Source organism: Muscardinus avellanarius (assembly GCF_963383645.1).
Source record: "Muscardinus avellanarius genome assembly, chromosome: 6".
NCBI classification, from domain to species: domain Eukaryota; kingdom Metazoa; phylum Chordata; class Mammalia; order Rodentia; family Gliridae; genus Muscardinus; species Muscardinus avellanarius.
In genome coordinates, this window is record NC_137791.1 from 33,904,402 (window position 1) to 33,919,914 (window position 15,513).

General features: G+C 36.3%; 1 protein-coding gene across 3 annotated transcripts in view; it reads right to left on the reverse strand.

The window, feature by feature from the left end:
• The window catches only part of FSTL5 (follistatin like 5), a gene marked incomplete at both ends in the record, with an annotated part of 758,080 nt that overhangs the window by 252,118 nt on the left and 490,449 nt on the right, over positions 1–15,513 (reverse strand). For all 3 annotated transcript variants that reach the window (XM_080697087.1, XM_080697086.1, XM_080697085.1), the window contains one exon: positions 11,375–11,541. In XM_080697087.1, the coding sequence (XP_080553213.1) occupies positions 11,375–11,541 (167 nt within the window). The remainder of the gene's footprint in view (positions 1–11,374; positions 11,542–15,513) is intronic.

The window sequence follows — 15,513 nt, forward strand, 5'->3', positions numbered from 1 at the left end:
CCTTCACTCCACACTGCCTGCGTGCGTGCGTGTGTATAAATGTTTTCTATATAAGGGAAAGAAATTGAAGTCCTGCAGAACAATATTAATATTTTTCATCTGGTAACAATAGCATAGAGAGAAGCAATAGTCTGCCACCTAGACAACAATTACACTGTAGAATCTGTTGGAAGTAACTATTTGAAACTCTGTAATCTACCGAAGCTGTGCAAATTTCCAGTGAAAGGCTTGGGAGCTAAACTAGGAGGAATTTCAGTCAAATGTAGCTCTTAGCATAATAGCAGCCACATATCAGTTATATCTATCTATCATCTATCTACCTATCATCTATCTATCTACCTATCTAGATATCACTTGGCGGACAGTTATGCCCTTGTTGTAGGAGCAGTTACAGAATACTTGCAGAACACAGTGCTGGCAAAGGAACCATGTCCTTCAAATATCAGGAATATATGTTCTGTCACTGACTGAGTCTTCTCATCACAGAGGTGCATACAGAAATTAATGGTCATTGGTGTGGCAACGCCCCTACTACTTATGTTGTAAGTTTCCTCTACCCCCTAACCAAAGTCACTTGCAGGAAATTTAAAGGATTGACACACCTCCTCTCTCTGTTTTATGTTTATTTCCTCTTTTGGCTTCACAATTTAACAATGAAGATGAAAGAAAAAGTACATATACTGATATATGCATTCTAATTCAAAACTAAAAATTACTGCATGCAAGCTGGAAAAATCATAGTCTCAGAGAAGATATTAAGTTTATATTTCTAGCAGATCTTTAAAACAGACAACCTATAAGAATAAAATCATAACAACAAAACAAAATAAAAAACAACAAAAGCCAAAGTTCTGAGGAAGAAAGAACATTTAGCTTACAGAGTTACATTATTAGGTTAAAATGTCTATTTTTTAAAAGATGTGAAAAAATTTCAAGGAAATGATACATAAACAAAATATAAATATCAATAAAGGGTTAGAAAACAAAAACGAAATTTAAAGATCAAAATTCAGTAGCTAAAATGGAAAATTCACTAGATGGATTCACAGGCAGATTTGAGAAGGCAGAAAATATAGTGAAACTGAATTGGTAATTATTGAGTCTAAGGAACAGAACAAACATGAATAAAAGTGAATCAAATATAAGGGCCCTATGGAATATGATTAAAATTACCAACATACACATTGTAGGTATTCCTGAAGGAAACGATAAAAAATGGGCATAGAATACTTGAACAAATAATGCTTCAAAACTTCCCAGATTTGATTAAAAAAAGACAATAATACAATCATCCAAGAATCTTATTTCTCTTCAAATAAGATGTACTCAAATAGACACACACCAGGATACAATTTAATCACATTTTCAGAATCCAAGACACACAGAGAATCTTGAAAGCAGGAAAAGAAAGTTGGCTTATCATATAAAAGGGTCCTAAGTAATATTCTCAGCAGATTTCTCATCAGAATCTTTAGACACCAAAATAAAATGAGCTAATATATTCAAGCTGCTAAAAGAAATAAACTATTAGCCAAGATAATATATCTAGCAAATTGTTCTTCAAATTGTTCCTTTTTTTTTTTGTGCTGGTCTGGGGATGGAACCCAGGGGCATTCAACCTCCAAGGTATACCCCTACCCTATTTTTTATTCTTTATTTTGAAACCAGGTAGCAGAAGGCCTTACTAAGTAGCTGAGGGTGTCAAAGAACCACTATCATCCCATCTCAGCCTCCCAAATGCTGGAATTACAAGCATGGGCCACCACTCTCGGCTAAAATGAACCTGTTAAAAATACATTTATAGATACATTAGAGTATCACAGCATAGTGTAATTTACAGTGACAGTGACATTCAGGCCCACATCGCTTGGTGAGCTTTCTCACAGCTCCCTCCTCAGTCCCTTTTCCCCATAAATCATATTGAGATTGACATTGATATTCTCATATATGCATATACTCTCAGTGGAAGTGTTTCCTTCATTAATTCTCCCATTCCACCTCCCACCATGCCCCAAACTCCTCCATCCCCCACTAGGATTTCTTCGCCATTTTCGGAAGTCCCTTGTGTTCCTGATTATTCCCTAACTTCTGCATATGAGAGAAAACATATGACCCTCCACCTTCTGTGACTGGCTAATCTCACTTAGATGATTTTCTCCAGGTCCATCCATTTTCCTGCAGATGACATAATTTTATTCTTTATTACTAATTAAAAGTCTATGTTGTGTATATCTCATAATTTTGCAATTCATTCCTTTGTTAATGGTCACCTAGGTTGGTTCTATAATTTGGTTATTATGAATTGTGCTGCTATAAGTATGGATGTACATGTATTACTATATTATTCTGATTTCAGTTCTTTTGGGAAGATAAAATTGGTATAGCTAGATCATATAGTGATTCCATTCCTAATTTTCTGAGGAATCTCCACACTGATTTTATAGTAACTGTACTAATTTGCAGTCCAACCAACAGTTAGTTCCTATTTCCACCATCACTTATTATTGTTTGACTTTTTGATGATTGCAGTTCTAAGTGGAGTTAGATGGAATCTCAGTTTAGTTTTAAATATAAAAGTCTGATAAAAATTCAGCACTGAAAACTTGAAAATAGAAACACCAATATTATATGGATGAGCAAATAAGGTGAGCTAATTGAGGGGAATGGGAAAGGGAAGAGTAAATTCCCTAATGTACACGATAAACATTCATAAACATAACAAAGTCCATCACTAAGCCAAACATGAAAATGAGGGGGGTTAAGGGAATAGTGTGGGAAGTAGGGAAGGGCTAAAGGAGTGATGTGTACATGTATTCTTCTACCATCTTGTACCCCATCAAGATGTATGATTACAATGCACCAATAAAAAATGTAAAAAATAAAATGTATCATGTGCCTATTTCATGACACTATAGTGCTAAAACCATAACAAAATATTGAACCAGTATAGGTCCTTCTGTTCAGCTCAGTTTCTAATACAGAGAAGAAAGGCAAGAATAACAATAGTTTCATTGTGCTTTAACAAGTACTGTTGATATTTGACAAAAATATTTAAAATATCAGGCATAAAAGTTATTTGTCTGTTTTTAAAGGACACATTAGATTAAATAGACCAAAGAAACTATTGAACTCTCTCAGCAAAGATAAGAATATATTCAAGAATGGTAGCAATAAAACAACACAATCAGAAAATAGCTAGTGTTTTGGAGAGTTTGTAGTTAAAAGTGATTGTGAGAGTATAGTAGGAAGAATTGATAGAGAAATATACTTTTTTACAGTAGGATAAAGAATATTGTGTTTCTTCATGAAAAATAAAAGAAACCATTAAAATAATTTTAAAAAGAAAAGTAGAATGACCAAATGCAAATTTTATGAAGATCAGTCTGGATATTATATAAAGTTTGGATCAAAAGTGAAGAAGCATTCCAATGGAAAATAATAAAGTGTAAAGGCAAAAAAATGATAGGTCATAAATTAATGTAGCTACAATGTAAATGAAATGAGAAAAGGTTCAATTCACATGACTTGACAAGAAATTATATTTGAAGGGAAAACCTAGTAGGACTCAGTTTTATGGCCATGTCTATACAGAATGAAAATAATGCAAATGTACAGATGGAAATAAATATATTTCTTGAAACACTGCATATTCAAAGAAAAGACTGAATTATAGAAGAGCTATTTCTAATATAATTCTAAAATTTCGGCATTTCTTATTTTAAACATAGTACCTGTAATTTTAGCCATGTGTTCAAAAAGATAATGAAGAAGTTTGAAACACATTTTTCATCACTTTAAGAATGTTAAGATTCTTTCAAGAAATGAAATTAAATATTGAAGTCATGTTTCTACATAGCATTTTTCATAAAAGTTAAATAATTTAATTTCCATATTGTTGGAATTGAATTTTTAAATTATTAGAAACTCAACAAACTATGTAAATATCTTTAATGTATCAGTTTTAAGATTGCTATTTGTAAAAAGTTCAAAAATTATATAAATAAGTTTAGAAATATATTTTTAATTATTGATTTTAATACTTTTTGAAAAGTAATATGAAATGCCCTAGTAGAACAAAATATATCATCATAAATATTAATGTGTAAAAAACATTGATTTAAATGTTTCATTTATTCATGAAACAATTAGTTTGTAAAATCCATAACATATTATTTAAGTGGAAAATTAATGTATGTTATATATTGTATGTTTGGGTAGAAATTTAAGTTACTTAGCCATGCCATCATTCCTGTTTTATGTGGCTTGAAAAATATGGAATTATAAATATTCTCTAATTCCACATGGATTTTGGGAGTGACAGTGGCCTCAGGCTTATATTAAAAATGAATCAGTGTTAAAATTACATGTGAGTGATATGATCTATTATGAAATTAGATGTCTATACTTTTAGTTAAGAGAAAATAAAAGAGATTATAAATAGTATAAACAGGAAAAGTTAGTATTTTTTCAAATAAGTAATTTTTATGATATATTCTAGCATATCTCTTTTTATAAAATAAAACAGCTGAGCATGGTGATACAAGCCTGTAATCCCAGTACTTGGGAGGCTGCGGCAAGAGAATCACAGTTTTGAGGATAGTGTCACTAAATAGGGAAACTTATCAACTGAGAAAGATCCTGTTTCAAAATAAAAATAAAATTGAATTGGGGGTATAGATAGGAGGTAGAATGATCCTGGTTTCAATCCCCAGTACCATAAAAAATAAAAAAATAAAAAATAAACTATAGATTTCTCAAATGTTAAAGTATTTTAAAATAAATCTGGGCATATGATGAAAATATTTTATTGTGTTTTGATACATTATATCATAGTTCTGGTTTTGATGACTATACATTAGAATCTGGTGAATTTTATTTGTTTGTTTGCTTGCTTTTATTTTTTAAGCCTAGTGATATGTGAGGATTGCACACCTTGAATCAGAGTTTAGTTTTATTTAAAATGATACATTTCCTGGGCAGGGGTCGTGCGCGGGGCACGCCAGATGGGGCCCGGGTCGCGGGACTCTGGGCCCCGGGCCGAACTGCGAGTAGCACGCCAGACCCCTGGAGAAACCGGGCCCAGAACAGAAAAAGATAAAGAAAAATATCGGAGAGGAGATAAGAAAGCCGTTATGGATGCCAGGACACTGGAGATGCAGACAAAACTTATCTAAATGCACTGGAACTTATGGAAAAATTCGCCGTAAAAGAGGACTGGTATTTCTCTATATTGTTAAGAATCTCAGACATCACATATAAGGAGAGAGTTTAGCGGAGACCAAGGAGAAATGCGGTGTTGAAAGAGTTTTCCGCGATGGTGGTAGAGACTTGTATTCAGGAGAAGCAGAAACCGGATCTTACCAACTTTATTTTTTTGGAGAAATTACACCAAATGTCAAATGCTACCATCACGCATGCTTAGGAACACTGGACAACATTCAGAGTGGAAAAAGAGCCTGAGAAGGATTTGAAACGGTGGAGGCAGTGGCAATGCCAGTGGCCAATATTCAGGGGAGGCAGAGATCTGATACATTACACCTGGAACCTTTGAAATAATAACCACAGAGACAGTGATCGGAACCTGCTGAGGGGTTAGGCGGGTGCCGGGGCCAGTGGCCGACATCGGAGCTTGCTGTGGGGCAAGGCCACTACTGAAGCCTCCGTGGCCGGGATTGGAAACTGCAGAGGGGTTAGACCGATGCTGGGGCCAGCGAGGCCGGCATCGGAGCCTGCCATGAGGCAAGGCCGGTACTGGGGCCTCCGAGGCCAGGATAAGAGCCTGCCGAGGGGTTAGGCCGGTGCTGGGGCCGGCGAGGCCGGCATTGGAGCCTGCCTTGAGGCATGACCAGTGCTGGGGCCTCCAAGGCCGGGATCAGAGCCTGCCGAGGGGTTAGGCCGGTGCTGGGGCCAGTGAGGCCGGCATCGGAGCCTGCCTTGAGGCAAGGCCGGTACTGGGGCCTCGAGGCCAGGATAAGAGCCTGCTGAGGGGTTAGGCCGGTGCTGGGGCCAGCAAGGCTGGCATCGGAGCCTGCTGTGAGGCATGACCAGTGCTGGGGTCTCCGAGGCCGGGATCGGAGCCTGCCGAGGGGTTAGGCCGGTGCTGGGGCCAGTGAGGCCGGCATCGAAGCCTGCCGTGAGGCAAGGCCGATACTGGGGCCTCCTAGGCCAGGATATGAGCCTGCTGAGGGGTTAGGCCGGTGTTGGGGCCAGCGAGGCCGGCACCAGAGCCTGACATGAGGCAAGGCCGGTACTGGGGCCTCCGAGCCCGGGATTGGAGCCTGCCGAGGGGTGAGGCCAATGCTGGGGCTAGCAAGGCCGGCATTGGAGCCTGCCTTGAGGCATGGCCGGTGCTGAGGCCTCCGAGGCCGGTATTGGAGCCTGCCTTGAGGCAAGGCCGGTACTGGGGCCTCTGAGGTCAGGATAAGAGCCTGTCGAGGGGTTAGGTCGGTGCTGGGGCTAGCGAGGCTGGCATTGGAGCCTGCCGTGAGGCAAGGCCAGTACTGGGGCTTCTGAGGCCAGGATAACAACCTGCCGAAGGGCTAGACCGGTGCTGGGGCCAGCAAGGCCGGCATCGGAGCCTGCCGTGAGGCGAGGCCAGCATCGGAGCCTGCCCTGAGACATGGCCAGTGCTGTGGCCTCCTAACCCGGGAACGGAACCTGCCGAGGGGTTAGGCCGGTGCTGGGGCCAACGAGGCCGGCATTGGAGCCTGATGTGAGGCTAGGCCGGTGCTGGGGCATCCGAGGCCGGGATTCGATTCCTGCCAAGGGGTTAGACCGGTGCAGGGGCCAATGGCCAGCATCGGAGCCTGGCGTGAGGCAAGTTCACTCCTGCGGCCTCCAAGGCCGGGACCAAAGCCAGCTTAGGGGTTAGACCGGTGCAGGGGCCAGCAAGACCAGAACTGGGGCCTCCTATGAGGCAAGGCTGCTGCTTGAGCCAGCGAGGTCTGGATCAGTCCACTGAGTAGCCAGGCCACTACTGGGACCATCAAGAGTGGGATCGGTACTTGCAACGCAGCATGCACAGAGAAATATCGCAGAAAATATAAATCAATCGCTTCTCTTAATCAGCAATAACTAGGAGGAAAAGGGCAACAGGAAGAGGTTGGGCCCTATAGTGAAGCAACTAATGTGACCAATCAGAGGGTATGTAATACTGGAGGACAGAGCCTCTTTAAAACGCAGGAGGTACATAAAAAAATGTATCAAAGTAAATCACCAAAGAAGTGTGGGATGGAGGGAGGGGGAGGGAATGGGATGGGGGCTTGAGGAGGGCTAATTGGATGATGGGTGCTTGTATATCCTCTCAAGTCTTGTACTCCAATGTGATTGATATATGACTACAATGCACCAATTTAAAAAATAAATTAATAAAATAAAATAAAATGATACATTTCAAAATTTTCATATCTGGCTCTGATTTTTTTTATCAACAGAATAACTAGAAAGCAAGTCTAAATGGTATGATCAGTCATTTTAGATTCAGAATACAAAATTATTAACCACACCAGTAGTGAGAATATACACTTAAAATACATCTTTTATGTTTTAATTGTTTGCAATTAGAATGTAAATATGGAATAGGTAAATATATTTTGAATTCTATATAAATACTAAACAGCCCAGTATAATATTACACAAGTCACTGCTCCCTTTGACATGAAAGGTACAATGATTCTTATATATTAGAAAATTAAACATTACTCTGTATAAACTTTGAGAAAAATATCATATGTAAGCAAATTTACAAAACCTTTATCATAATAAAATCTGAAAACTGGAAAACTTTTCTGCTTTTGATGAATTTTAGGACACTAATAATAGAAAGGTGGCATGTTTCATCACATATTTGAGTGCTAAAGAGAAATTGTGAAACAAAAGGGACTCCAGATAAAGGAGATTCTAGTGGAGTGATGGTGGGGTCTGGAGTGTCTAGGTAAGAAAGGTAAGGGAGAGAATGAGACTCAATGAAATAGCTAAAATAATGCTATGTGCTTATACAAAGTTATGAGTACCAATCTCAGTAAAATGTATGGGGAAAGTGAGGGACTGCAGTGGGATTGGAGGGAAACACACAAAGTGCTGTGTTTATGTATGTTCCCACTCTGAACCTCAATATGTATAGTTATAATGTACCAATTAAAGTATTTTAAAAAACAGGAAGATGCATGAAATAAGAATTTGAGATGGTATTTTGAGTTTTTGTTTTCGAGGTTCTTTATAAAGCTGCAAAAAATAAGTGTGAAGGTGCATCATTTGAGTAATGATCAAAAATATGCAAAGGTACAAAAAATACTTCAAGACTAATAAGGTAAAAGACTGCCCCACCTACATTACCAAAATACCATAGAAATATGATATTTACCCTTTTTTATCTTCTAAGATGATGTTCCCTTTGTGAACAGAAGAATGCCCTAGAGTTGATTTCTGTTATTTCACTTTTGGGATAATTTCCTATTAAGGAGAGATTCTGAGGAGTACACCTCAGTAGAGAACTCTTTATTGATATTGATATTGAAATATTGTAAATATTTTAAGCAAAATTGTCCTTATCTTTATCTACCTTTTATTTAATTGGTACATTATAGTCATTCTTCATAATAAAGTTTAGGGTGATAGAGGCATAAATAAATACAGCACTTGCCTTCTCCCAGCTCCCAGTCTACTCCTTCCTTTCTCCTCCCTGTGTAGGACATTGTGAATGTCACTGATAAATTTATGTATATCCATCATGTCCTTTGTGTGTTACCTCTTAGAGTCTTCCTTACCCCTCCTGCCTCCCTTTGTTAAGTGCCCTCCCTCACCCCACTAGGATTTCCCCTCCTTTGAAGTTCTTCCTGTGCCCCAATTTCTCTGTAGCTTCCACATATGAGGGGAAACCCCCAACCCTCCACTTTTTTGTCACTGATTAACCTCTCTTGGCATAATATTTTCCAGTTCCATCAATTTCTCTGCAAATGACATAATTTTATTTTTCTTTATGGCTGAGTAGAATTCGACTGTGTGTATATACCAGAATTTCCTAATTCATTCGTCTGTGGATGGACAGCAATGCCAGTTTCATAGTATGACAGATTTGAATTGTGCTGCTATAAATATAAATATGCATGCATTACTATGGTGGTTTGTTTTCAGTTCTTGTAGGTAGATGTCCAGGAGTAGTATACTTAAGTCATAGAGTATATTCATTCCCATTATACTGAGGACTTCCACAATATATACTAAAGTGGCTGCACTAATTTACAATGACAACAACAATGTATCAGAGTTCTTACTTCTCCACATCCTTGCCAGCACTTATTATTATTTGTTTTTAAATTAAGATTGCTATTATCTACTTGGGGTTAGATAAAATCTCAGAATAGTTTTAATTAGCATTTCTCTGATTGCTAATGACATTGAATATATTTTTATGTATTTATTGGTCATTTGTATTTTTTTCTTTTTTTTATTAGCCGGGTGTGGTGGTGCATGCTTGTAAATCCTCATGCTTGGGAGGCTGAGACAGGAGGATCGTACAGGTTCGAAGCCAGCCTCAGTTACTTAGTGAGGTTCTCAGCAATTTAGTGAGACCCTGTTTCCAAATAAAATATAAAAAAGGTCTGGGAGTATAGCCCGGAGGTAGAAAGCCTCTGGGGTCCACCCCCAGTACCACCAAAAGAAAAAAAAAAAAAACCTCAGAATAGTTTTAATTAGCATTTCTCTGATTGCTAATGACATTGAATATATTTTTATGTATTTATTGGTTATTTGTATTTTTTTCTTTTGTGAAGTGTCTATTTAATTCATTTGCCCATTTTTTTATTTGTTTTTGGGATTTTTGTTGGTAATTGTTTTGAATTAGCTGTATAGACTGGATATTAGTGTCCTGTTTGAGGAGAAGCTGGAAGCATTTTGTAGGATTTCTCTCGAGTTTCTTGATAGTTTCCTTTGCTGCACAGAAGGTCTTCAGTTTAATTCAATCCCACATATTAATCCTCATTTTCATTTCTTGTGCCTTTGAAGACTTATTGAGGAATTTTTACTAGTGTCCCAAGAAGCTTCAAAGACTCTGGTCTAATTTGTAGATCTTTGATTCATGTTCAGTTCACTTTTATGCAGGATGAAAAGGTGGGATTTATTGACATTTTTCTACATATAGATAAGTAGTTTTGCCAAAACTATTTGTTGAAAAGTCTGTCTCTTCTAAGTTTTCACAGCTGTTGTTCAACCATAATGGCATTATGTAGATATTAATTATAGAAATTAAAATTATATAGAGATTATTATAATTATATAGAGATCAGTTATAGAAATTCTGATGAACATTTGACATACAACCACTATTTTAGAGATAATTATCCAAGGATGGTAGAAGACAATTTTTTTTTTGCTTAAAATTTTCCTGCTCTCTGAAAGTATCCAGCCCTTGTTTAACAATGAAAAAAGTAACTATATAAATTGGTTTGCACCTCCCAGCTCAGTGAACACAGAAGCATAGATTAACCAGTCATAGTATTAGTCTTCACCAAGTAATTATTACAGTGAAAGCTATGCTATGCCAAACACAAACATTTCTGTCTTTTCTAAAATGTTTGCAATAGGTACTATAACATTTAGTTATAGAGCAAACCATGTCACTATTTTTTAAAACATTATCTTGCTATTACCTTGCTAAAATTAATATATTTCCATGATAAAAATGTATAAAGTACAAAAAGATGTCTCTTGGAAGTAAGTCCCCATGACATTCATAACCTTATTATCATTGTTAGAATGTCTGTGAGTCATTTCCTAATATGGCTTCAGAAATTGTCTATAAATAATACCATAAATTTATATATAAATATATAGTATTATATAAATAGAATTTATGTTTATATAAACACATGCCAATATTATATTTTATGTAAGAATACATAATCCCTTCTCTGATTTTTATTGTTCTCAAAGATTCTATAGCTCAGATGCACATACACTCATGCATACCATTGCATGTTTCTTATGGATAGTATGCTAACTTTTTATTATTGCAACACTGTGAAGACAAACAATTTTATACATGTGTTCTTGAATTCACATGAGTATATTATAGGAATACTTTCTAGATGTGGACTTACTAGGGTAAGAATATATTTGAAATAATGCACTCTTCTTATAAATACTTTGCACCAATATGTTTTCCTCTAATACATTGCCATTCAGTCTTACCACATGAATTAGTGATCTGAATAACTACAAATAGTCTATAGTGAACCTCCCAGCAGGTAGAATGGTTATATCAATATACCAACACTTCTATCTCATGTCCAATACTCATTAAGTTCCCCAGACTTGGTAAAGCCTAGAGTATATCATGTGAAACATGCACACTATAAAGTATCTCTTGTGTACTCACATTGATGTCTTCCAAGTCTAAATTATTTAGAATAATATTGTTTCTTTTCCAGATGATGGGGGGTCTCAGGGCACCCTGGATGGCACAGCTTAGAACAGCACTTTGTCCCACAGTTGCTGCAGTAATGCTCAGTTTCTGATCCTCAGGCAGACTCAGCTGGATCACTTCTGTAAAGACAGTGTCGACATATTTATAAGCATACACTTTTGTAACATTAACTGGCATAAAGTTTCTAAACACTATTAATTTTGGCTTTTAATTTTAATAATAGAAAAAAAGCTTGTAATGAAATGAAGAAAGAGAAAATTGTTTCCAATGAAAGGTCAGAATGACATTTCAATTTAATTGATTGACAAGCATTCTCATGAGGCAAAAAACTATTAAACATGAAATGAATATCAGAAGTAGAGTTATAATAAGCCAAGCAAATTGCACCCAAAAGAGAGATACATTATGTAATTGCCAAATCGACGTGTAGTGTGTCATCGGCATTGAAATAAAAATGATGTTGTTTATTCAATGATAGATTTATATTGTAGGTGAGGTGAGCTCATTGTTGGCTGTCTCTAAGAACACTGGCAGAACTGAATGGATACGATGATTCAATATGTTGGGAAACATAAATTGACTCTAAAGAAATAAGATTTAGTTAAGAAGCTGAAACAAGAAAAAAATAAATAAACTAAGTTCTGCCAGCCAAACAGCAATTAAGTAAAACTGCAAGCTGGCTTCATCAGTACTGAAAAAAAATTGTCACTATCTGATCCTTAAGTTTTAAAGTTAAATATTACATATATATACATATATATACGTATATATATATGTATATATATGTATATACGTATATATATATGTATATATATGTGTGTATGTGAGTGTGTTTGTGTATGTGTTTAATATATATAAATATTATTTAAAATCTGAATCTGGGTCTTTCTTTTTTGTTTTCAGACAATCCTTACCACCTGGTATAATTAATAAGCATGTCATTTCTATCTGGGATAATGTCTACCAAGTCTACAACTAAGTGAAAATTGCCCTCTGGTTTCTGGCTGACATTCACGGACTCTATTTTTACCATGACCAACTCATACTTTTGACTTTTCTTAACCATAGCCAGGTTAAAAAATTCCTAATGACTATTCTAATTTAAATTTTAGTATGAAAGAGTAATTTTTTTGGATTTGTTGTTATAAATGATAATAGTTTTATGAGAAGTTGAGAGAAGAAAGTGGTATATAAATTTGAAGTAAATATGATCAAATAAAAACTTTGCAGTATCCTCCAGAAAGTTTTTGCTTCCCTTTCGGATTTTTGCCTTTATTTTTTCTTATTATTTTAATTCATTTGTTCTTAAGGAGAAAGACAGGTATGAATGAAATTAATATGTTATACAATAGTTACTCAATAATCAGTTCTTTGCTTTGGGCACCATAACAAATCACAATGCTAAAAATGGCATATTTTTGCATTTTATAAACATAAAATCCATAATCTCCACAAGTACATGTTAAGTGCTAATATTAAGTGATCTGTGTGATTTTACACTAATGACACATCATTATGTGATGAAAATAAGCAGAAAAAAATTGACACTCCAATTCTGTTATCAGCTTCTAGTCTACAATTGTGTGTGTGTGTTACTGGAAAGGAAACCTAGGGGCATTCTACCTCCGAGCTATACCCCCCAGCCCTGTATTTTATTCTTTATTTTCAAACAGGGTCTCACTGAGTTGCAAAGGGCCTCACTCAGTAGCTGAGTCTGTCATCATGATCCTCCTGTCTTAGCCTTCCAAATGCTGGGATTACCAATGTGTGCCATCATGTCTGGTTTCTAATCTACAAATCTAAAACACATGTAAGTGATCTTTGCTTCATGTTGCCAAAAGAAGAGAAAAAAAGACACTCTTGAAACTGAAAAAAATTCTGACCACAAAGAGACTTAGTCAAATTTGTTCTCTTGGTCAAGAGATCAACAAAATTAGTATATGAGTAATGAGATAAAAATGGGCAACAAGAACTTTTTTGAATCCTTTGTATGGAAAGTATAATTACCATTAAAGACACTTATTCCTACATTTTATCTCAATATTCTAAGAGTAGTAGCAAAGAATTTTTCAGTCTGCTTTTCTTTAATATGCATTCTGTCATATGTATATATTTATAACCATATATATGTATATATATACAATTATACACACATGTACATATAAATGTATATAATAATTAAATAAAACATATTTTATCAATTAGGGGAATGAAAAACGTTTGAAATTTAACAATATTTAAACTGAGCTGGCTGTGGTGGTGCACGCTTTTAATCCCAGCATTTGTGAGACTGAGACAGGAGGATTGCCTTTTGCGGACAGTCTCAGCTACTACTTAGTAGGGCCCTTTGCAACTCAATGAGATCCTGTTTCAAAATAAAGAATAAAAAATGGGGTGAGGGTGTAGCTTAGAGGTAGAATGCCTGTGGGTTTCATCCCCAGTACCACATACACACAAAAAAATTTAAACTGGGTGTGGTGGCATATGTTTGTAATCCCAGTACTTGGGAGGCTGAGATAGTAGGATCACAAGTTCATGGCCAGCCCATCTACTTAGTGAGGCCCTCTGTAACTTAGTGAGACCCTGTTTCAAAATAAAGAACAAGAAAAAATAGGGCTAGAGATGTAGCTCAGAGTTAGAATGCCCCTGGGTTCCATCCCGAGTACTGCAAAAAAAGGAGAAAAAAATTAAGAACCTACAGAGAGAACACTATGAAATTAATAACATAATATAGAATAATATATATGAATCAATAATAATTTTTTGTGGTAGAGGGATTAAACCCAGATTCATTCGACCTCTGAGCTAAATCCTCAGTCTGATTTTATTTCTCATTTGGAAACAGGGTCTAAGTTGCCAAGGGCGTCACTAAGTTATCAAGGAAGGCTTCGATCCTGTGATCCTGTCTAAGCAGCCCAAGTAATGGGATTACAAGTGTATGCCACCACACCCAGATGAATCATTAATCATTTTCTATCTACATTTCTAAATTACAGTTTCCTGTTCTTTATTAAATCATCTAAGACAGAATAGAACCACTGGTTCTAAAAGCAGCATGTTAACATTGGCTGTTCTGATTTTTAGTTAGTTTTTGGTGGTACTGGGGTTCCTGGAAGCCCTTCTACCTCTGGGCTACACTCCCAGACCTATTTTCTTTATTTTTGGAATCAGGGTCTTTTAAGCCAGCACGGCTGGCTTCGAACCTGCACGATCCTCCTGTATCTGCCTCCCAAGTGTGGGGATTACAAGTGTGTGCCACCAGCAATGCTGTTCTGACTTTTAGGAATGCAACTGCTACTAAGTCACACTGGAACCTCTTCATTAAATTCCTTTATTTGCTATTAAGTCTCAGGCCATTTGAATTATTAGTTCTTTTTGTGGTTACACATTATAGTGCTAATTGGATAATATGATCATCTTAAATTCAGAGGCATTTATAATGTACATTATATTGTACATCTTTCTAAAGCATAATTTTAAGAAGATGCATAATTAAATAAATTTATAAAAAACTATTAAACCATTTTTAATCTAAACTTCTACTTGTGAATACTTAGGAAAGTTGAAGATCAAGTAAAATACTTTCTTGCTGTGGAATCTTTTCTATATTCTATTATCTTCACTGTTTTACCCAGGAGAATATAAAGAATTTGTTTCCAAAAAATAAAAATTGAAACTTTTCTCTAGGAGAACCTGAAACCTAAAAACCTGGTATTTTGAAACAGGGTCTCACTGAGTTGCAGAGGCCCAGGGAGACTGAGACCAGAGGATCGCGGTTTGCGGACAGCCTTAGCTACTTAGTGAGGCCCTCTGCAACTCAGTGAGACCCTGTTTCAAAATGAAGAATAAAAAATAGGGCAGGGGATATAGTGTGGAGGTTGAATGCCCCTGGGTTCCATCCCCAGACCCGCAAAAAAAGAAAAAAATAAAAAAAAATAAATAAAAACCTGGTTTAGTATAGCTTAAACCATGACTGGTAACTGTGAAGAATTTATTCTAAAAGCAAATAGTTAGACATAGTGATTGGAAGTTGAATAAAATATGCCATTTTAATGTAATGTAAAAAGAATAAAATTATGAATATTTGTGAA